At 42.8% G+C, this 23011-nt stretch overlaps 1 protein-coding gene across 3 annotated transcripts in view; it reads left to right on the forward strand.

The window, feature by feature from the left end:
- Positions 1-23011, forward strand: part of CRHR2 (corticotropin releasing hormone receptor 2) — a 129897-nt gene that overhangs the window by 78793 nt on the left and 28093 nt on the right. For all 3 annotated transcript variants that reach the window (XM_048951717.1, XM_048951718.1, XM_048951719.1), the window contains 3 exons: positions 12018-12135; positions 17108-17261; positions 17981-18041. In XM_048951717.1, coding sequence (XP_048807674.1) covers positions 12018-12135; positions 17108-17261; positions 17981-18041 — 333 coding nt within the window. The remainder of the gene's footprint in view (positions 1-12017; positions 12136-17107; positions 17262-17980; positions 18042-23011) is intronic.

The raw sequence follows: 23011 nt of genomic DNA on the forward strand, positions 1-23011 counted from the left end.
CTTGGAGCCCTGAATTAATTCACACTGGATTATTAATTGCAACGATATTCTCTGCTTTGTTGCTGAATCTTTTATGAATGCTTAAGTGAATAAATGCAGAAACAATGAGATGATCCGGGATCAACGTATCCAGCTTCTATTGGAAGTCGCCTCGCTGATCTCTTTTAAGCTGTTTTGCTGGTATTTAAATTCTGATTTTACGATTTAAATTTTGCAGCCTGAAAAAGGACTGCAGCAATTCAGTAGCTCCCTATACATGCTGTGAATTAAGATATTCAGTCTCTCTATATTTCCACTGCACCGTGCAAAAGAAAAACCCATCGCTCTGATATAACTTTCCAACCTGTGTTAGCCAGCATGAGCTTTCTCAGTCTCTGCAGAGATGAGACAAAAGATGCTCCAGTAAAGGCGGTCCAGACTGCATTACTGCTTTCCCCTACACGTATTCTAGGCTGTGTATGTCTTCATCACCCTTACCTCTGGAAGTGTCCCAGGAGCAAATCCATTCTGATAATTGACTCTTGTTATCTGGGGCTTTTTTTTTTTTTTCCTGCTTTAGTTGGGCCATTAGAAGGCATCTACTGTTTGGGTGATATGAGAGAATCTTAGAATCACCACGGTTGGAAAAGACCTACAAGATCATCCAGTCCAACCATCCACCTGTCACCAGTAGTTCCCTCCAAAGCATGTCTCTCAGCACAGCAGGAATGTAGATAATTCCTGCCTTAAAGAAAACCAACGCACTAGAAGACCTTCAGGGCAAGGTCTGATAATTTCTTATATTGCAATTTCCATAGTGGAAATTTATCATTTCCTTATCCCTGCCCACTCTGCCATCTACCTTACTTCCTTGTGCTTGCTGAGAGTAGATGATGGAATAGAAGATGGAGTACACCTCCAGGAAGGCTCAAATTCTACAACTGCATAGTTTTAGGCTTCTCACTCATCATCTGCTTGATTTGCCCTTTGCTTTGTTAATGCACATGGAGACCCAAAGACAACCCTGTCTCAAATGATAGACAGGAGAACAGCTGCTGCGTTGGGAAAGAACTGCTGGAAGGGCTGGGAGATCTCTCACATTGGAGGTTTCAAGAGCAGGTTTAGTCTATGGCTGGAGTGGCAAGGGATGTTGCTTTGGTTACAATGAGAGGGGTGCTGTGCTTCTGGAGGTGAGTGGCTCCATCACTGTTGCTGCTCCAGCCCAACCTGCTGCATTGAGTGAGGTGTGGTCCTCAGTTCTGCTGAAGGGGGAAGGGGACAGAGCTGGATGTAGTCCTTCTTCCAAATGGGTCTTGGCTCATCTCTTCCCCTGTTCTATCTTCAGTTCCTTATGCCACTTTCTGACCTCCATTCACAGCTACATTAGCAGTGTTCTGTCCTAAACCCCAGGGGATTTTACACTGAAAGATGTTTTGAAGGGCAGAAAGCTCAGACATAAAAGCAAGCAATGAAATCAACTGCCATCTGTTTTGTGTTATTAGGAGCCCCCAAAGCAGCTGGGAAGGAAGGAGGGCTCAGCCAAGGACTCCCTTCAACTGGGAATACCTATTCTAACTCTTTTTTAATACAGCTCTGTCACAAGCCTTCTTCCTGGGCACTGTAATAAAAAATATGCAAGTAAGCATTTCATTCAGCACATAAATACCAAAAAGTGAAGCCCAGCTCGTGAGAGAGGAGTTTATTATGACTGAATGATTCACTGAAATTTCTTCTAAAGATCTAGGTCACGGATGTTTCCTCAGGGTCTAAATGTAGGTGCTCTTAAAAGTCTAACAGCCATGCTGTTACACGGAGCAACGAAACCTGCAAGAAGAAATATGCTGAGAATGGAATATGAGGCATTTGTGCCTAAAGGCAGGTGTGCTGCAGAGCTGTGCTGATCCCCAGCACAGGACCTGGAGAGATTCGCTCAGTGCACTTCAGGGGGCGTTGTTAAATGTATGTGCACTGCTGTGAGCCTCCTGGGTTATCTGTTCTCCTCATTGATAGTAAAGGTTTAATTCATCCCGCAGGTGCACACAGGCAGTTCCTGCTCACACGGGGCTCCCCTTCCCACATAACCACATTCTCACCCTACTAAAGCAGAAGTTTTCCATAGGAGGAGCTCTGCTAAAGTTGATAGCAACCAAGCTAAAGAGGGAGAAAGAAAAGAAGGATTGAAATGCTTCCTTTTGCTAATAGTTTGTTTTGCTGTTGCTGAGAATGCGGAAACCCAAATTGCTTTCTCTTGCCTTTTTCCTTGTTAGCATGCTGTTTTATCCCTCTCCGAGGTGGAGGATGATTTCCTTGTAAAACTCCTCTCTTGTTATCAAACAAAGTGACGGCAATTGCCAGCAGTGAACTGGCTGGATTTGATTTCCAAATGTTTTATTTGTGCATTGGTGACTGAAGCAGAAGCACCAACTACAGGAAGATGTGTGTTTGTTCTGGGAAATGTCGAAGCCACTGCTGCGTTTTGAATCCAATAAAGAAGGATGGCACTTAGAGGAAGATTGAAGACTGAAAATGACAGGTCCTCCTGCACAGGTTGCAAGATAAAGGCAGCTCTATAAAAATAAAAGCCGCCAACATTGGCACAGCAACTTCTTCTGCTAGCGTGGTAGTAATGAAAGTAAAATGAAGTGATGAGGGAAACTTTGCTTTCCTGTTCTTCCTAATTTACCGCTTTATATTCCCACTTTAAGACATCTGAATTTTTATTTTGCAAAGCAGTGTGCCCTTTCTTTCTGGAATAACAGCTAGGTTACTGAAACATCACTTTTTTTTCTCCTGACAGATTGAATTATTACTTTTTTTCTTTCAGCAACATGTTCACCTTTCTTTTTTAATTCTAATCAGCTCCCAGGGCTTAGGAGTAGAAGATCTGTTGTCTTCTATCTTCTCTTGTTCCACGTTTCTTTCAACTGTCTCTTGTTCTTCACTCTTGCACACGGTTGGTGAGAGTGGTACAGGTCCTAGAGCTTATCCAAAGAAGGGCAGTGCAGTTTGGGAAAGGTCTGGAGCACAAATCTTATGGGGAGCAGTTGAGGGAACTGGGGTTGTTTATTCTGAAGCAGGCTCAGGAGAGACCTTGTAGCTCTTCACAGCTCTCTGAGAGGATGGGAGATGGGAGTTGGTCTCTTTCCTCTTTTATGGATCCAAGTTGAATGAGGGAAGATTTAGGTTGGATGTTAGGGGGAAGTTCTTTACAAGGAGAGTGGTTAGGCCCTGGAACGGGCTGCCCAGGGAGGTTGTGGATGCCCCGTCCTTGGACGTGTTTAAGGCCAGGTTGGACGGGGTCCTGGGCAACCTGATCTAAATGTGTATGTTTGGTGGCCCTGCTAGGCAGGGGGGTTGGAACTACATGATCCTTGGGGTCCCTTCCAACCTGGGTGATTCTGTGATTCTGTGATTTTCTCACATCACTTGTGATAGGGTGAAAGGGAATGGCTTTAAGTTGTGCCTAGGATAGGTTCAGGTTGGATATTTGGAAAAAAATTCTTCACAGAGAGAACTGTGAGGCATTGCTTAGGCTACTCAGGGAGGTGGTGGAGTCACTGTCCCTGGAGGTGGTTCAAGAGCTGTGGAAATGTGGCACTGAAGGATGTGGTCAGTGGGCAATACTAGTGGTAGGTGAGCGGTTGGACAAGATGATCTTAGAGGTCTTTTCTAATCTTAATGATTCTATGATTCTGTGATTTCGTGGAGCAGAGTGATCTGAGGGCTGTCAGAGCCTTGATGATGTATCACCTGGGTAGGTGAGCTCTGCAATTCCTACTGAAAAGTCATGAGGTATCCAGTGTGATTAGAGCAGAGTAGGCTCCAGACCTATGGTGCAGTCCTGCTGTCATGGAGCAAGGGAAAAATAGCAAGTCCCAGGATAAGGCATCAACTAAAAGTCACATTAGTGCTCTGTTTTGCCCTCCAGTTTCAGGCTTTCCACCTACCCTTGTTCAGTCTGCTCTATTTGCTACTTAGAATATCAAAGCTTTTAATGCTAATTCAGGTACAGGGCATTTTTTAAACTTTGTAATAAATACTGGTGATTGAAGAGTATGTGTTTGGTGGGTGTTAATGGCTGTGGATTTGAAGATAGCACTCTGTCCAACCATGTGTTGAAGTGTGAAAGTTCTCAAAGCGAGACAGGAATGAAAACGATGGAGCTCTGTAGATGAGCACATATGCATTCAGATGGTCTTCTGTGAGTACAAAACATCAAGTGCTGTGCTGCTTGAAACTATCTGTGGCAGGGGGGTTGGAACCTGATGATCCTTGAGGTCCCTTCCAACCAAAACATTCTATTATTCTATGATTCTGTGATCTGAAGTATCTTGTCTCAGAGACTGAGATAAAAGACTGAAGGTCATTTCCTACTGATTAGCCCTAGGCCAATGTCTTTGCTTCCCACTGCTCTTAATCACTCCCTGCTCATCTTGTATCTGTACCACTTCTTTCTTAGGCATTTGTAGACAGCCTAAATGAATCACAAAGGAGCAGAGCTCTCCTGAAGTCCTAGAATAATACGAGCAATTAAAAGTGTCCCCAGAGAGCTACATTCTCAAGATGTGGGAAGTTTTATAAGCTGTACCTGAAATAATAATACTATAGACTAACAATGTGAAGTCTGGCAAAGAATGATTGCTGATTATAAATACATGACTGTTGGATAAACATCAGAAAGAGGACAGCTATGTACAATCATGTACAAGACAGCAAGAGGACATGAGCATAGGCACTCTATGGATAGACTTATGAGTGGATATTATTGGATGATTTCCAACCCAGAGAGAGCAAAGAGGTTCAGGAGCAAGGTGATGGAGGAAAAAATGAACTTGCAGTTAAACTAGAGTTTCAGGAATTTATGAAGGTCTTTAACTCAGTGGTTGCCTGGAGTTTAGGGGCCATTTTCCATCCTGAGCTTGCAGTGTGCTCCCAGAAGTGCATCTGCTATCACCAAGATTTTAGCCACAAGACAGTGTCTGTGGAGATGGGCACAGACCTGTTCAAATCCTGGCCGTGTAAATGCCCTGTGCAAGACTGTGTTGAATGATGAGCTAAAACTTGTCTGTGCTGTGTTCTCCTATTAATGATGACGGAATGGTTTTGGGAACAGTGGGGCAAATCTTGCAACTTTTCCAACATTTCAGAGGAATAAGGAGAGCAAAGTTTGGTCTTTGCAGGTTTGCTTGCTTGTTTGTTTCTTTTTTTCTTTGTTAGACATGAATAATGCTCAAGAGTGCCATTTTCTTCCGAAAGGAACATACGCTGTATCATTTCTGGGCAAGTGAATCAGAATGTATTAAAGCCTGGATGGTCAGAGCTACTCACCAAAAATGCACCTGCAGGTGTTTAACCACTGAAAGGTTTGATTTCCATTTTCACCCAAGGAAGCACACATCTATGTCCCACAAAACCTCTACTGCAGGTGTTCAGCACCTACTCACCTTCTCTGTCTAATAAAAAATCTTCTATGATGCATTATTTTGTCAATAGATGTGCCACCCCTAAATAGGGAATGAATGCTCCTTCTAGTGTCTAGGCTGCTTTTGTGTGTTATGGAAGCAGCAGCTTCCTCTGAAGGTGCCCAGGCTGAGAAACATTTCTACATCCTTGTCCAACTCAGGATATTTAGTGATTCCACAGGCACTGAGCACCACAAAGCCAGCAAACATAGGCCAACCACAGGAATGAGCATTTGGAAACAGCAAGTTATGAATGATCTTATGTTGTCTTCCCTTGCCAGATACTCTAAAATAATCGTAGAATCTCAGAGTCATTAAGGTTGGAAAAGACCTCTTAAATCTTGCAGTTCAACTGTTTACCTAACTGTTGACCGTGCCCACTGACCGTGTCCTTCAGGTGCCTTATCTCCACAGTTCTTCTACTGTGGTGACTCCACCACCTCCCTGGGCAATAATGAAGCAATCCACACCATGTTTTGAAGGAAATGAGGCCAAGGAGATCGTGAACAGCAGCATCAGCACCTTAGAGTTGCTTCTTTTGTGTATCTGCTGAGGTGTCATCCTCAGAGGGCTGTGGCTAGCTAATGTGCATCTGCTGATCTTAAGGTAGTGTGTGTTAGGAGACAAAAATCTTGGCTTGCAAGGAAGCTTCTGCACAGGCTGTGGTAGTGCCCTATAGTTACCCATCCTGTTCATTCTCAGCTTGCTCATGGGTACTTTGGCTGCAGCCTTTCAGAACAAGAAATATCAGTGCTTTTTGACTTACCAGCAGAATCCCCTGAGCACTGTGTTTAAGCAGAAATAGGGTTTGGAAAAAGCTCAGTGAAGCACAGATAATTCCACAGTGGGTTCCTTTTAGTGTCTGTGCCCATCCTAAGCACTGGTGGAAGCTGCTGCTAACCCTAATCGCTGCCTTCAAAATAAGACTTCATGGCTTTCTTCCCTTGCAACTGCCCCTCATGTTTCATGTGGGAATATTTATATTACCCTAGGCAACTGCCACCAAGAAACTCATTTTCCCTGACAGCCTCTCCAGCTGCATTTTCCATCTGTAAGCAGCAGGAATACTAGAATATATACATGAGCACACAGGGGAAACCATGAGGTCCTCAGGGAAGGGCTCCATGTGGATGAAAACAAATAGGCTGTGACAGACCCCCTGTATTCCCAGACAGCCTGGGAAATAGCTGTGCAGTTAGGTATTCCTCCTGCTCCGTGCCATTTATGGATTGTCTACAAGCTCTGCCTGCCCTCAAAAAGACTGAAGGGGAAAAAGACTTTTTTTTTAGTATTGCCCATGGTTTTCCTTCCTCCTTGTTCAGCACTCATGGAGTGGGAAGGACTCCAGCCAAGCGCTTGCAAATTTTTCATGCCAACTGTTTTCAGACAGACTTCAGGATGGCATTTAATTGGACATCATTATTAATAGAATAATATGTTAAGTAGTAGAAGGTGCCCAAGCTTCTTTAATAAAGTTATCATTTGCATTTCAGTGCAGATGATTCTGCTAATTCAGCCAGCTTTCAACCATGCCGGCACATGGTGATGATTGCTAATGTTAATTATTTGTATCGTGCTTTGAATCAGACAATTGTAGCTCTGAACATCCTGAAGGAAAAAAATAGCACTGTATGGATAGAGTGAGAAGAAAAAGCATGAATCAACAGAAAGGCTACATCAGAGTTTTATCAGTGCAGTTCCATAAGGCATTTGGTAGACCTCCATTTCTGAATCAGCGAGATCACCTGTATGGGAACAATGGATAAGTTTCCTGCCTTTTCAGCTCTCTGCATTTCCCAAGTCCAGAGAATGAATTTTCTAATTCTTTCCTTTCTACACCACATCATGCAATTAAGATCATTTGACTGAGATAATTAGCGGAGTGTGCTTTTCTCTATGAACAATCAGAAACCCTGCCCACTTCTGACACAGGTTGCAGCCAACTGCAGGAGAGTTTTCCTTGCTTTTCATTTGCAGCTTGTTCCTGCTATGGAAGCCTAGTTATGATATCCAGCACAGCAAGCGATTCAGGATGCCAGGGGTATGGCATTAAGTCAGAAAATGACATTTGAGCTTGAAACACGATCTGTTCTCAAATCAAATAAAGAGGTCATTATGTGCAGTTTCCCACCATCCACCTGGCTTTTGATTACTAGCTAGGAGGGCCAACGAGAATTACGTTTGCTTTCACCTTAATTGCTTCTTAATTGCTTCTTTGCATCTAAGTTTCTACTATATATATATATATAGGGCTGAAGCTCATGCTTTTATGGGGCTCTGTGTGTGCGTGCAGTGGGAGATGTGTGCTCCTGGATCACCTTGTCTGGCTCTGTTCAGCACAGAGACCTGCTGCTAGTCAAGTACCCGTGTATGTAGGAAGTGGTGTCCTCCCTGCAAGTTGGAAAACTCATCATCTTTCTCTCCTTTCCAGGAAGCCCTTTTCTTTCTGCCTGCTCATTTGCTCGGTTTAACCTATGCATCTTTTCTGGCACTGCTTGCTTGCTGTATTTCAGGGGGATACGTCAGGCCCAAACTCTGCTTTCAGGCACAGCCAAAAGTGAAATTGCTGTGTGAACTGTGCTACTTCAGGAGCGTTGCCTTTTGCTGACAGCCTCAGCCTCCATGGCTCATTGGTCTGACTGAATATGGAAGCTCCAATGTCTTTATGTTTTGGCCTAAGTCCTTGAATCTGTTCTGGCTGAATTGCTCCAACATTTCTCTTTCCTACTACCCTGGGACCCATGCACCAGGGAAGAGTGAGGAGAAGAGCCCAGCCAAGGTCTCGACCAACACATTTTGTCTGAGAAGGATCCAGAAAATATAGGAGAAGGATTTTCAGTGAAAATCCATAGCCTCAGTGCATGGTGTCTCCTCTGGGATGTGCCTGCTTAGAGTTGCTGTGGATGCTCCATCCCTGGAGGTACTTAAAGGCAGGTTGGATGGGGCCCTGGGCAGCCTGAGCTGCTTTGGAGCAACCAACCCATGGCAGAGGGTTGGAACTGGATAATCTTTAAGGTCCTTTCCAGCCCAAACCATTCCATGATTCTGTGCTCACTGGGATGGCATCTACTGCTGCTGGTCTTGGAAGTAAGGCTGCACACCTCCATGGGCAGCAAGGGCTGCAAATAGGCAGAAATGACAGAAACAGTGATACCTGACACGTAGATGAAGATGAAACCTTCTGTCATCCAGTATTTTAGGCTGAGGGACTTAAAATGGCTCTGTAATTCACAATTTCACAATAGAAGTGCTTCAGTTGTATCTGAAGCATCATTTCAGTCACCCATTTCTTCCCTTTCATGACTATTTGGCTTCCCTGTATCAGGAAAATATCATTTTCTTTATACTGTCACTGCCACACTCCAGATTGCAACGTCTCCCTGCTGAGGTAAGAATAACACCTCAATTCAGAACCTCTGAGTTGCAAGGAAATGCATTCATGCCATTCACCTGACTTTACAAGAGTTCAATTCACTAACTTGTCATACAGCACACATTCCAGCTCCCCCTGCTCACAGTAATGATGTGAGTTCCTTTTCAGGGCTGCCCGTGAAGGCAGTTATCACTGTTCCTGGAACACTGACTTGTTTGCTTTCTCATTCCACAAAGTGAAGCCAGTAATAATTAATGATGGAGAAAGGAGCTGTGGAACCCATTGCCACAGAAGACTGTTTGTGACTTCAGGACAGGTCGTTTTTATGAATAGCAGCAGTATTTCAAAGCAAATTAAGGTGTGTAAGTTTCAGCTTGCTTCTACCTACCAAAGGCCAAGCAGATACCTAGGGAGAACAAATGACTCTGAGAATTATGAGTTTCTTCATCAGGCTCTGAGATAATTATGAGCAGGCCGGCTTTGTCCCTCTACCAAACAGCAGGTGCACTTCAAGTCTCCTCTTTGTTGTGTTGCACATCCTTCATCCTCTGTCCACCTCTTAGGTACACAAATAAAATTTATGGGTAGGCTCTGGGGACCGTTGTCTCAGCCAGTATCCCTCACAGTGCTTTATCCACAGTAAATAACCATGCTGATATTCACCAGCAGTTCCTGTACACTAAAGAAACTTGTTCAGGTGGCTGGCAGGAGCTTTTCCCTTATGTACCAGTTGGCTTAGCCACAGTTCTCACTGCTGTGCACTGCAGCCTCCACACACTGCACTACTCTGCTGTGTCTCCCTGCCCAGCCTGAATCTGACATGCTTCTTTCGTGCTTTTCCTACCCTTGGCTATGAATTGCATTATGGACACTGTGATTTTTGTGCTAGTACTGGTTAGGAGACAGAAACACAGAAACCAAAAGAGGAAAAATGGTAACTATTCCATGTCTGGGGTATCCTCACCGTCTGAACCACTGAGAAGCTCTGCAGCACATTCAGACTTGGCACCCCTTGGCAGGGATGATCTTTGAGGTCCTTTCTGACCTGACCTGTTTTATGATTCCGTGGTACATGTCTCAGCCTGAGAGTAGTGTTGTACATTCAAATCCCAACTATTTACCCTGGCAAAGCAGTGGCCCAGCCATCACAAAAGCAGTTCCTGCCTCTCACCTGTGCCAAGGCAGGGAATTGGGTTGGAATGTAACTGGGGAGGAGCAGCAGATCGTCCTACCCTGCTCCATCAGCTCTAAGACGTCAGTCTTTTTAGTTGGTCAAAGCACAGCTTACCAGCTGTGCCAACAGAGTGTCAGAAGGGAATGAGACTGCATTACATGGGTGCTGATTCCTAAAAGGTGTCTTTTGCTAAAGGCAGTGGGTTGTGGGAGCTAACTGTCCATGTTCCATGTCCAAAGCATTATTTGACAAAGTTTGAAGTCTCATATTGGTAAATTCCAGGTATTGGTTGTACTTATACTTCACTTAATTTCACACCAGGACCATATCTTCCCTCATCACATTGTAATTGTGTTGGTTTTTGTTTTTAAACAAGGAATTTTGATCTTCATCATCCCCTGCATAACTTGGGAGGTCCCAACACAGACCCTACACTCTTGCTCTTGTTGCTGAGCAGACATCACTAAAAGTCAGTTTCTGTCCTAAGCATCTACCAGTCCAAACAAAAGCCAGTGCTGAGTGCAGAGAGATGGGCAAAGAAGACAGCAGTGTGAACCAAGAGGCAGTACTGAGGGCAAAGGCTGTGAGGACAGTGTATGCTAGGGTTGTCTTTGTATTCCTAGGCACAGAAAAGTGATTTTGATGACTGGGATCCTGCTGTCAGGAAAGCTTTTTCTAAGAACTTAACCAAAAGATCTGAAACAATTTAATCCTGTTTTCTTCTCCAGTCCAATGTTGTGCTGTATGCCTAGTGGGAATCAGGTTTCTTCCAGACAGACGTAGTGATGTCCTAGCATATGGGATGATGAAACTACATCTCAGCAGAGGCATAGTGCACTGAATCTGTTTTGCTGCTAGAGTTCTCAAAAGCAATTAGTTTCATGAGAGCACCTCTGTCGTTTGACCTGAATTTCCTCAATTTTAGTCCCCTGCTTCTTTCCCCACCCCCAGAAGTAGTATTTCACACTCCTTCCTTAATCAGCTAATCCTTAACCTGACAGAAGTGATTAAAACATGTAGGAGAACAGAAGCTGCAGGACATTTGTGTGCAGAATGGTCAACAAAGAACGAACCTCAATGGCATGTTTCAAAGTCAGTCTGAAGCCAGATAGGCTCTTGGGGTTCAACACGAAAGGCAGTGGATGTTGGTTGCATGGTTGCTTTGAAAGCCTACCCATGATTTTACAGCCTGAGTTGTTAAACTCAGAAGCTGTTCTAACACGGGTTTGTAGGGTTATACCTCAGAGCATCGTTGTACATTGCAGTATGTCATATGTGGGAGGTTTTCCATTTGCTTTTTGCTGGATTGCTGAGAAGTCTTTGAGAGGGTTGTGAGGCTGAAGAACACAAACGGAATTGCTTCTGGCCCTCAGGTTGACTAATCAGGTCCTTGGAAAAATGCAGTAGGGTTTTATGATAGCAAAATGTTTGTTCTGAAGGAGGCTGGCTTGCTTGTCGTACAAAAGACCTGAGGCAGTGGCTATGTGGGCTACTGGATTGTGCCTTCTCACAGCACTTTCTGCATATGTCTCATGTTACAAGCAGGGAGGCTGATATGCCAAATGGAGAATCCTACCCTGATGATCCCAGGAAGCACGCTGGCTATTTGAACCCCTATGAAAATGGTTCTGATAACTTGGTTCCTGGAAGAAAGGCATATAGCAAGCACCACATGTTTTACCATCCATCTGCTGCTGTTTTGTATTCACACCATTTATATTCATTGTGACTACACTGCAAAGTCCAATTTTTGGCTTTGGCACAGCTCTGCCAGTTACCTGGGCCTGGCCCAGTAATTTGTTGGTGAGGATGTGCTACAGACATCCTCACAGTCCATCATTGCTGAGCATGGCAAAGAAAAACCTCCTTTCTCATGGAGTAAGAAGGTTATGGGTGGGAATAGATTACGAGGAACTTGGCAGGTGAACAGAATTAGCTTGTGTATTTTATATACTTGTATACAACTTACTTTATATAAATGTCTATATATTCACTATATGTAATGATTTAAATCTATTTCCCTGTTTAGGAGTATCAGATGCCTTCGGAATATTATCCACTGGAATCTGATCACCACGTTCATCCTGAGAAATGTGATGTGGTTTCTGCTGCAAATGATAGATCACAACATACATGAAAGCAACGAAGTAAGTGCTTGGAGGTGGTGTGGCACACAGTTTGGGGGTGAGCTGAGGCGCTGAATTCATTCAGTTGATAGAAATATACCAAAGGGCACGCACACAGAGCATTTTTCATGTCCTTTCAAGGAAAAAAAAAAAAAAAAAACAACTTAGATTTTCTAAATTTCCATTTATTTGCTCATTGCTGAACGTCATAATTTTTATAGTCATAATCCAGCTCTAAAAATCTCCCTAATCTTCATTGTCCACTGAGATTTTCCAAATACTTTTGCTTTGAGACACAGTATTGTGGTTCTCAAATATTCTTGTCACAGCGTCTTGCAGTGATTGCATTTCTGTGCAAAAAACATTCATTCCAGAGAACAACACCTCCACGAACAGGAACAGAAATAATTGCTTTGGCTGTTCAGGCTTTCAGTCAGCTACTTTGTCTGATGACAGCAGGCACCTTTCTGTCTGGAGCCTGAGGGGCTCTGCAGGAAATAAAAGAAATCAGACCTGAAACAGAACAGTTTTGCCCCTTTATATCTTTGTGGTTCCATTTTTCTGCTAATCCCATCTTCACTATGAGGTTGTGTGAGATGGGCTGCATCCAGGGACTCATTCCTCCAGGGACGCAAACTCTTCGCTCCAGCTCCTGCTGCTTGGCCCCTTTTCTTGGTCCCTTGGGGAAGGCTGAATCCTTGGAGATGAGCTCACTTAACTAGTGGGAAACTAGCACAGCCAACTTAATAGCAAAGAAGAGGTTGCTGCTTCCTAAGTCAGCTTTCTTATGGGTGATTGAGGGTAACGGCCACTCCAAGGGACAGGGCAGATCAACACAGTAAAAAATGCGAGAGGGGCAAGAAGTGGGGCATCTTCTGTGCACGGCACTGAGCACTCTTGATAAAAGCAAGGCGTCACCACGCTTGCATTTCTCTTATTTCTTGTTCACTCATGGAACTCCCAACTGATGCTTCTAGTTTGACTGAGGACATGGGAGCAGTCCCGCTGTTAGTACTGCAATGCCTTGCCTTACCCAGAAGCCCCAATAACATGAGGATTTTCACAGAATCACCAAGGTTGGAAGAGACCTTCAAGGTCATCCAGTCCAACCATCCACCTATCACCAATAGATCTCACTAAACCACGTCCCTCAACACAAAATCCAAACGTTCCTTGAACACCTCCAAGGTCAGTGACTCCACCACCTCCCTGGGCAGCCCATTCCAGTGCTTGACTGCTCTTTCAGAGAAGGAGTATTTTTAAATTATTAAAAATAAAATATTCTAAAGTAGATTTTGAAATGGATTAAAAGCGTTCTCTCATAAAGAAAAATACTTGTTCTCAGTTTTCTTGCGAAATAATTCCGCATTTCCTTGGGGAATCATTCTTTTTGATAGATCCCTTTTACAGAATTTGTGCTGTTCTCAGTAGTGTTCTTCTAGTGGAACGTTCTGCTTTTAGGACTGTTTCCTGATGGCTACCTCCACAATAAACAACTTACCATTGTGTTACGGATACATACATGAGCACACCCTTCATAGTTTTGTTTTGGAAAGCACACTTGCTTTCCTAAAGTGCAGAACTGCCCATAAAGAAAAAGCTGGATCCTTCACTGATAGCAAGCAATGTGTGCTCCTGGAGGAGATGGTTCTGCAGAAATTAAAAACCACTTCAGGAGCTCAGATATCCGTTTGTTTGAAGTCAGCTGGGCACTTAATCATCCTCGGTTAACTTTTCAAATGTCAGATTTGTGGCCTTCCAATATTTGAAGGGAGAATATAAACAAGAGATTGGATAGTGATAGGACAAGGGAGAATAGTTTTAAACTGAGCCAGGGGAGGTTTGGGTTAAATATTAGAAGGAAGTTTTTCATTCAGAGGCTGGTGAGGCACTGGCACAGGTTGCCCAAGGAGGCTGTGGATGCCCCATCCCTGCAGGCATTCAAGGCCAGGCTGGATGTGGCTCTGGGCAGCCTGGGCTGCTGGTTGGTGACCTGCACACTGCAGGGGGTTGGAGCTGGATGAGCATTGTGGTCCTTTTCAACCCAGGCCATTCTATTATTCTGTGATTCTGTGATCCCACAGTTTGGAAGAGTGAACAGCAAAGTCTTCAGTACCACGATAAAAATGAAGCCCAAGATTCTAAGTTTTTTTGTCTTATCTGTGCATAACTGTATTTCTGTTCAAGTAGATACTCGTTTAAGAAGATGGAGCTTTCATTAGTTCCTTCTTTGCTTTGTGTTTCTGTCATTTTCAGGCTATGAAAGATGGTGGGATATGAGCTTTACTGCTGATAGTTCTGTGCTGTGTGGTTTGCTTTCTGGATAATACTGAAATATTAATGCAGATTTTTACAATTATTTTGGAGTAATCTGTTGCACTTAGAGACTCAACTGTGTTTTAAAATGGCACCACAAAATGCCCAAGGAAAATATAAACCAATGAAGACAAAGCAGATCCTCACATGGCTCAGTTTACCATTGCTCACCTTTTCTCCACAAAATACCACAGGCTTTTTTTGGGGAGTGCTTTATACAAACTTAGTGGCCGTGCTCTTATTGTGATGGAAGTCAGCAACAAAACAATGCCTCCAAAACCAATGGGAGCAGCATAATTTATGGCAGCTCATCACGTTATCTCTTTGAGGTTAATCAGAGGAGACTAAATCATACATTACAGAAACGTAGAGGACTCAACATGAAAACATTTTGCATGAAATTGTCGTGCTGATGCTAATAAATCAAGAAGGGGAAGTGCTGGAATGGTGGATACATGAGAGGACCGAGTGTCCTCTGGCAAATAAATGAAATGGCATAAATTAATGAGTTCTGCTAATTGGGTTTATTATTTGATAATATCAAATGCACGATTCCGATAGGAATTGCGTGGAGTCGTTAAAATTCATTTTGTTCTGGTTTCCTATGGAAACGGTGCAGAGGGAGATCTGACAGCCTTCGTGTGTGTGGGTCTGTAGGTGTCCCTGCTCGTTCACAGCCCACGGTGCAATGCCACTCAGTTCTGACAGAGGAGCAGCAGGCTGAAGTGCAATTAGCTGTACAGTTCGTTCGAAAAGAAGAAAGGCTGTGTAAGTTTTACAGCCGAGGGAAAGGGCAGAACAAGTGTCAGTGTCACATGGGAGAGTTTACATGAGATTGAGGTCACAGGGAAGGATTTAATTCATGTTTATACCTTCTTAGACAGCAAAAGCAAATATGAGACTGAGTGCTTTAGGAAAAATGGTCTTAGTAGTTTGGGAGTCAATCAGGAATGAAACCAAAGTGCTTGGTAGTAGCCAGAAATAGAGAGGAGGGGTTCCTTCTCATTCTACTTCATTTAGGCTAAACAGAGAGAGAAAAAAATATCTAGTTCGCTTACACTAAACTTGGAAAGGGCAGATAAGAGCAAAACAAGGGGAAATGGTTTTAAGTTGAGGGAGGGAAGATGTAAGTTGGATGTCAGGGGGAAGTTCTTCACAGAGAGAATGGTGAGGTGCTGGGACAGCTGTCCAGAGAGGCTGTGGATGCCCCATCCATCCCTGGAGGTGTTCAAGGCCAGGTTGGATGGGGCCCTGGGCAGCCTGGTCTGGTATTAAATGTGGAGGTTGGTGGTCCTGCATGTCCTGCATGGATTGGAGATTCATGATCCTTGAGGTCCCTTCCAACCTGGATCATCCTGTGATTCTGTGAATAAAAGAAGTTCATCTTCTGCTGAGTGGTTTTGTTTTTAAGTCCCATTGAAAGGATCAGGGCAAACTACATTTCAGCTCTTGATGAAATTACACAGACATGAAAGGCCATAACAAATCCAAAAGGATTTTTTCTTTCTGTTTGTTGAAGCTCAGTAAAACAGAAGTGATTGCCACTTGTCGACGCACTATCATTTTGTGTCCGTGTTTCTTGCCCAGTGAGTTTTTAGTCCACAGAATTCTGCTGGGTTTCAAAGTGCGTCTGTTGCTCTGTTGAATGCATAGAGATCATCAGTTCCCAAGCAGATGAGGTCCAAAATGAAATTAACTGAGGGTCAAAAGTTTCGAATTCTTCAGTAGAGTTAATTAAAAGGCTGGAGAATGGTGAGACCGAAAATGACATCTGTGCTACCAGCTAACATAGGTAATTAATGTCATGCTTCAGGGAATACACCGAATGCATGCTTGGCCAGGAAGGAATTTTCCCAGACTTCTGTGTGTAGAGCTATGGAAATCACCATCAGCAGCTTCTTAATGAATGATTGTTGGGTTGTTACCATCTGCCTCTCTGTGGATAATTGCCTGTTGCACAGCTGTGCTCTCCCTGCACACAACCATAGGAGCTGCCTACGTTGAGCCTGACCAAAAAGTATTGTGATGTTATGGTGAAATTCAGGGCTGCTGTGTGCAGTACTGCAACTTAAACAAATGGCAGTGCTGCAAAGACACAAATGGCAGGAATAGACGGGATGAAATAGTTGATAAACACATAGCTTAAAAGAAAAATATCCTTTTTTTTCCCCAAAATGTCAGTATTGCTCCTTCAGTGGAAGTGAAACGGGACTGCAACGTTAACTTTTATCTTAAATTTTCTTCAAATTGCTCAGCAGATAAGTAGTACTGCCTAAGAGATGCTCACGCTCACAAGCTGTCCTTGGAAATGGTCCCAGGCTAAGGCTGTGCCACTGTGGAAGATCCCCTGCAGTCAAGTGGCTGCCTCCTCTTGTTTTCTTTCCACATGGCTGCTTGCAGGCTGCTCAGGAGGGCACGTCTCCTGGCGTGTTAGCTTCCATACCTGCTTGGTGCAGAGACTCCTGCATGTTGTGGGCAAAGCCAACCCTCAGCAGAAAGTGACAGATACAGCTGTGAGCTCCCAACTGCAGCTAAGATACCACAGTTCCAAGTCCCAGGCATAAACGTGCACTCTTTGAATGACTTCTGTCATTGATCTTAAGAGATGAGCGAGAAATGGTGTCTTTGAAATGGTCTTACCGTTATTTCAAGATGTTATTTCCTGTCTCCTTTCCAGCCTTGGTGTCGGTGTATTACCACTGTCTACAATTATTTTGTGGTGACCAACTTCTTCTGGATGTTTGTGGAAGGCTGCTACTTACATACTGCTATAGTGATGACCTACTCCACGGATAAGCTGCGGAAATGGGTCTTTCTCTTCATTGGATGGTGTAAGTGCCTCGTGGATTTAAAATGGTGTTGTATGGTGCTGAGCATTAAAGTGATGAGAACGAGAGCAGCGAGACAGGTTACAGGGAAAGGGGGAAATGGAGATGGGAACTTCCTAAGCACTTCTTCAACAAAATACATATGGTTAAGAGTAGCTGGATCCTTTAGAAAAGAGCAAAAAAGAATGATTTCTAACCTAGCAGGAAAACAAGAAACTCTCTTCAACCCGTTTGACAAGTTCAGGGCACAACTCAAATTTGTTGAAGGTGCTGAAATTCAAATTCAACTAAGTTTACAGTCTTCTTGCAACCTGGGAAATAAACATTCAAGCAATACCCACCTCCAAATACTCTCTATAAGACTTTATAGAAAACCATATAAATTGGAGGAAAATGAAATGGGACCAGAATTACCTGTGAATGAACCAAAATGTTCCGGTAACATTTACAGAAAAATAATAATATGTATTTATGTTGTTAATAATTTTATTAACTTTTCTTACTAGTACTGAATTTCTTTTCTTGTTGATACCATTCTTTAATACATAAAGAAGTCACAGCAATTGCAGTGTCTCACATGTACCAAGATAGGACCACTTGCATTTAGTCTACCAGTGCATTAAGCAAGACTTCCTATGCTCATTACAAACCTCTTTCTGTATCTGTATCATCAACACATAAATGGACTGCGATTAAATAATGGATTTGGTTTGTTGTTGTAGGTATTCCTTGCCCAATCATCATTGCGTGGGCCATTGGCAAGCTGTATTATGAAAACGAGCAGTAAGTGACGTTAACATTTGTGTTTATGTGGCTGTCTAAATAAATTAGGAAATTCCTACAGGCTGAACTAAGAATTTAGAAATTAGACTGTTTGGAAAGAGAAAAGGTCAGATCCCCTTCATGTAAACCCAAACAATCTCAAATTTCGGAGCGCTATCTGAGCTAGCTCCTAGAGTATCGATAGTTTCCCAAATCTCCTTCACCAAACCCCTGTGTTCTCATTTGATAGCTTTGTGTATGATTTACAGTCAGGTTAATCTCCTTCAATGAGAGTCCTGCTCGAAACATTGGTGAAAACTACAGTTGAGTGCTAAAGGGTGTGCAGAATTCAGTTGTCAGCATGCCAATAGTAGTCTGGTGGTTGGAGTTTTTGCATTTCTGGTTCTCTCTCTTCCACCTGAAAACAGTTAAGTGCATGAAATTGAAAAATAAGGGAGATAAACAGGCATCTGCGTTGGGATTTTTTCCTCAAACTTTGATATTGGTCAGATATAGCTTGTGCTTTGCAACTGGTGTTTGGATCAACATCTGCTGGCTGTTACAGCCCACTTCTCTTAACCGTAAAGAAGTTCTTTGCTTTCCAAATCTGTTATTCATATGACCACCCTGTCTGTTTACCTGATTAAATGTAAGTGTCTGCCTCGTAGGTTTCTGAATTTGCACTAATCTGTAGTATGATTAGTGGTGATCAAACAGTAAATGCTGACTGGGGTGCATTTCATCTCATCCGGAAGGAGATGTCCAAAGTAGGTTGGATGAATGTGATGTGCACGCACTATTTCTTTCTCCTAGAGAGAAAGGAGTCTAGAAGGAAGAAGGATAGGATGAGTGGTTGAGCTATGGGTATCCACACTGTGGGAGGAATTCTGTTCTGCACTACTAAATTCCTCTTTTCTGCTCCCCACTGAGTGTGGAACCCTTGACCAGTCTCTCCTTTATAGCTTTAGTGGTGACTTTGAAGGTTATAATCCAATTCCCAGCAGTTACACATATTGACAATCATACTACACTCTTTCACCAAGAAAAATGTTCTGTGTGATGCCATCCCAATCTGCAGTGATCACATGAGGGAATCCATTATATAGTTGCAAAATGGGAAGAAAATCTTCATTTGGAATCTGTTCCTTGTGTGTTCAAATCAAGCAGCCTCGGATGACCAAATTTCCCCAGTTTCCATGCTCACAGACTTTCTTTTCTCTGTGTAAGTGAAGACTTCAATGTTCTGGGTCTCACGGTCAGGCTCCTTTTAGCTGTTGCCTTGCACAGGGCAGCATGGAGCTGTCTTACTGTGATCATGATGCACACTAGATGGATGGATAGAGAAGCCACTGCATCATTGGTACCACTGCCTCCTTTCACCATCACCTCCACGCCTGCAATGTGAACGTTAAAGAATCTCACTTCGATGTACCTTGCTTAGATCAGAAGGAAGACATGATAGGTTTATGTTGGCATGTATGCCACCTTTCAGCAGTGAAATGTAACTTGCCCAGATTCATCACAACGTGGCATTGTGAAAGAAAGAAGGATGCATAATACTGACAGCAGGTCAAGAAGGACAAAGTGATGCTGTTCACTGTTCTGAATCTTATTTGGTATCTAGGATGCTCTTGAGTCTCTAGGCTAAACCTCTCTGTCTTGGGTGGATTATGAAATGGAGCTTAAGCATATAAATTCATATCACGGGCAAATCTGTGTGCTCTAACTCATATACATCATTTGGCTCACATGGTTGCTGATCAGGAAGGTTCCAGGTTTTCTTGGCTGACCCAGACAACTTAACCAAATGCCTCGGGATGCTTTCATCTTTATGCTGATGTCTGGGTTGTAGCAAAACATCCACAATGACCTCATTGCACATCACAGCTGCTCCAAATCTGTTGTGCACTGAGAAAGTCCTTTTGGCTTCTGCCCACAGTAGTGTGAGGTGTAACGACCAGGAGCCTTAGTGCCAGTGGTGGGGCCAGGACTCCTGATCTTCATCACTCTGCTTGAGAAACTGAGACTGTATGCATGATGCTTTGGTGGCATTCCTTTGATCTGAAACATGCACACACAAAGGCAGAACTCTTGTAAATGAAGAGCTGTTGAGGGCATTAAGCTATAAGGCAAAGGATATTAAGTGAAACCTACTTTTCACGTCTGTAGTAATGTCTATGGAGGGGAGACTCAGCAAAGTGAATGAACTGGAGCAAAACAAGAAGTGAATTTGCTGAGAGCCTGTCAGTTGTCATAAATATTCAGTCGTCTTCTCAAGCACATGATATTTCATTTAAACTGTAATGTGAGTTTTTGGGATCCTGAACTGGGGTTCATGTTATGCAACTCATAGTAGCTTGAAAGATTAAAATAATGCACAATTGCTCTTCAGTATTGAGGGAGTGTTTGTTTATTCTTGCAGAGATAAAAAAGAAAAAAGAAAATGGCTTTACATATGTAATTTCACACAGCTGGGATTAAAACTCTGATGCACCGTGTGATTGTCAGTGTTTTAGATTTCTCTTTATGGTTTTAAAGAAACGTGTAGTGCAGGTTTTACTGTAAGAATAAGGGGTTATGTTGGATTTGGAGCAAGAGTTAAGATGACAGACAGTCTGCAACACACCAGCTAAGGCCTCAGTCTGGTAAGTTAGACTGAAGGTATGAAGTACAGCGAAATAGATGTAGATATATGAAGTGTCACCAGCACTTACCTATCCTCTGTCCTCACTCCACTGATTTAATGGGCAGATTAGAAATGTTTATATTGCAAACTAAAAATTTAGCCTAATTGTAGCATAACAAGATGAATACCATCCTAGAAAAGCTTTCTGTATCTTTTTTTCTCTACTGACTACAAAAGGAATCTGGAAAGTCAAGCTTGCCTGTGTTGTATTAGCCTACTTCGGCAACAACCTGATTCCCTCAAATTTTGTGGACGTGTTTATATATACATTGTTATTTCAATACAACTTTGGTCTCATACTGAGCTTCAGACAGTAAATGTTAGTATTATCTCTTCAGTATGATCTTGCAGTTAAGCAATACTTGAATTCCAGAGAGCAGTGAGCAGCCTTTGCTCTGTAACCTCTTTTTGTGCTCTACCAGCGCCCTTCCAGATTTTCTTTGGATTTCTTCTAGCCCACAGAGTCCTGCTCCGTGTCTCAGTCTCTTATTTGTCCCATTTGAATTCTTCTGCTAGAATAGCCAGCTTCCTAGAAACTCCTTATTAGCTTTCAGTTCTACAATTTTCAGGCAATCTGTAGTAGTTGCCTCAAAATGCCCTTCAAAAACATCTCTCAAATCCAAGTTCTGGAGAGTTGCGTTTCCTGCCTTGGCATATCTTACACTTCATTTTTTTTTCATTTCTTTCCATCTCTCTAATCCAAAAAAAAAAAAAAAAAAAAAAAGTTTCATTCTATTAAAGCTGCCTTGGGGATTCTTCTTGGAAGAGAAATTGGCTGCAGAAAGTACTTTATTCCAAGTCTCGTTCTTACTGCCAGATTTTGGGAGATTAGTTGCAAAATTATCAATTTACACTAATTTGCAGTCAGTGAACCAGGGAATAACAGATGTGTTTTATACCTATAAAATATTCAAAGCCCATCATTCATTTGAACCTTAAAATATTACAGAAAAGCAGCCAGTTTTGTGGTACTGAATTATGTTCCTAGAAACCTACTGCGTATCTCAACGTTTCTGTGGGTTCACATTGATAAGAGCATTTTGCAGTGAGCAAACAGTTCCTTCTGTTTTAGCAAGCAGTGAGCAAACAGTTCCTTCTGTTTTAGCAAGCAATGCCTTTCGGAGAAAGATAGGCTTTGGGGCACTGTATGAGTGAAATTGTTTCCATTTGAGCTGCCTCTTTGCTTGTTTTATTGACTTGTGAGTCTTATAGACTGCAAACTGTGGAAGCAACAAGTAATACATCTTTCATGTTTGTAAAAGTGCAGATCTGCATCCATATCAGTGGTCCTCTTGGCTCAGTAACTGCCCTTGTTTTCATGTCTCCAGCCCCACCAGCCTTATATTTAGTGACAAGACTAATGCAGAGAAGACATCATTTTTGCAGATTAGTGTAGCGTTCACAAAGAGAAAGAGCCCTTGTACACTTGGAGTCCAAAACCTACTTCCTAAGGGACAAGATTTGGAGCTGCAGTAACATAAGCCTAAAGGTGTTATGGCATCATGGCAGCAAAGGTGTCCCTGCTTGGTGGAACCAGTATCCAGACATTGTGGCTGTGTCCGTAGTACTAAATCAGATGAGCCTGAAGTCACTAGTGGGACCAGTTCAAACAAGGTCTGAGTAGCCTGTGGACTGCTGGGGAGATTCTCTAGATCATAACAACTCCAGATTTGTCCCCTTGAATTGTCTGGGAGTTGGCTGCTGTCTGGACTGCAACAGAACTACACCAAGGACAATGTAATGCTGTAAATCATTGAGTCTGTGCCTGAACTTTGTTCCTGTGGTTTACTTGTGGTTTCATTTAACCCAAGTTCGTTCCCTTTTAGTAATGTTGGATCAGGTGTTTGCTAGCTTTATTTTCTTTGTATTAAGTGCTGAATTTGGTGTTCACCAGCTTGGTTCAAAGCCAGCTGGATGAAATGCATATTCATCCAATACCTAATTTAGACATTATTTCTTTGCAACTTGAGACACATTTGATATAATAGCCTTCTTTGAAGGGTGTGTGGGCATTGCAACAAGTAACAGACTTCTTCCTTAAAAAATCTCTTTCATCCCTTTCAAACCCATAAGGTTACATCTTTTGTGTCCTCTGATAGCGGGTTCCCACTTTTCTTGGAAACAGTTATATAGACAGTGATCAAAACAATAGTTGGAACATTAATTTTCTGATGGGGTGGGAAAGTGGAGCTCAGACCTGTGTCCAAAACAAAAGAAGGCCTTGTAACAGAAAACTCCATCACTGATGATTATATACATAATTAAAGAAGTCAGAATATAACGTATCTCCACTGTATCCTTGATA

Source organism: Lagopus muta, chromosome 7 (genome assembly GCF_023343835.1).
Source record: "Lagopus muta isolate bLagMut1 chromosome 7, bLagMut1 primary, whole genome shotgun sequence".
Taxonomy (NCBI): domain Eukaryota; kingdom Metazoa; phylum Chordata; class Aves; order Galliformes; family Phasianidae; genus Lagopus; species Lagopus muta.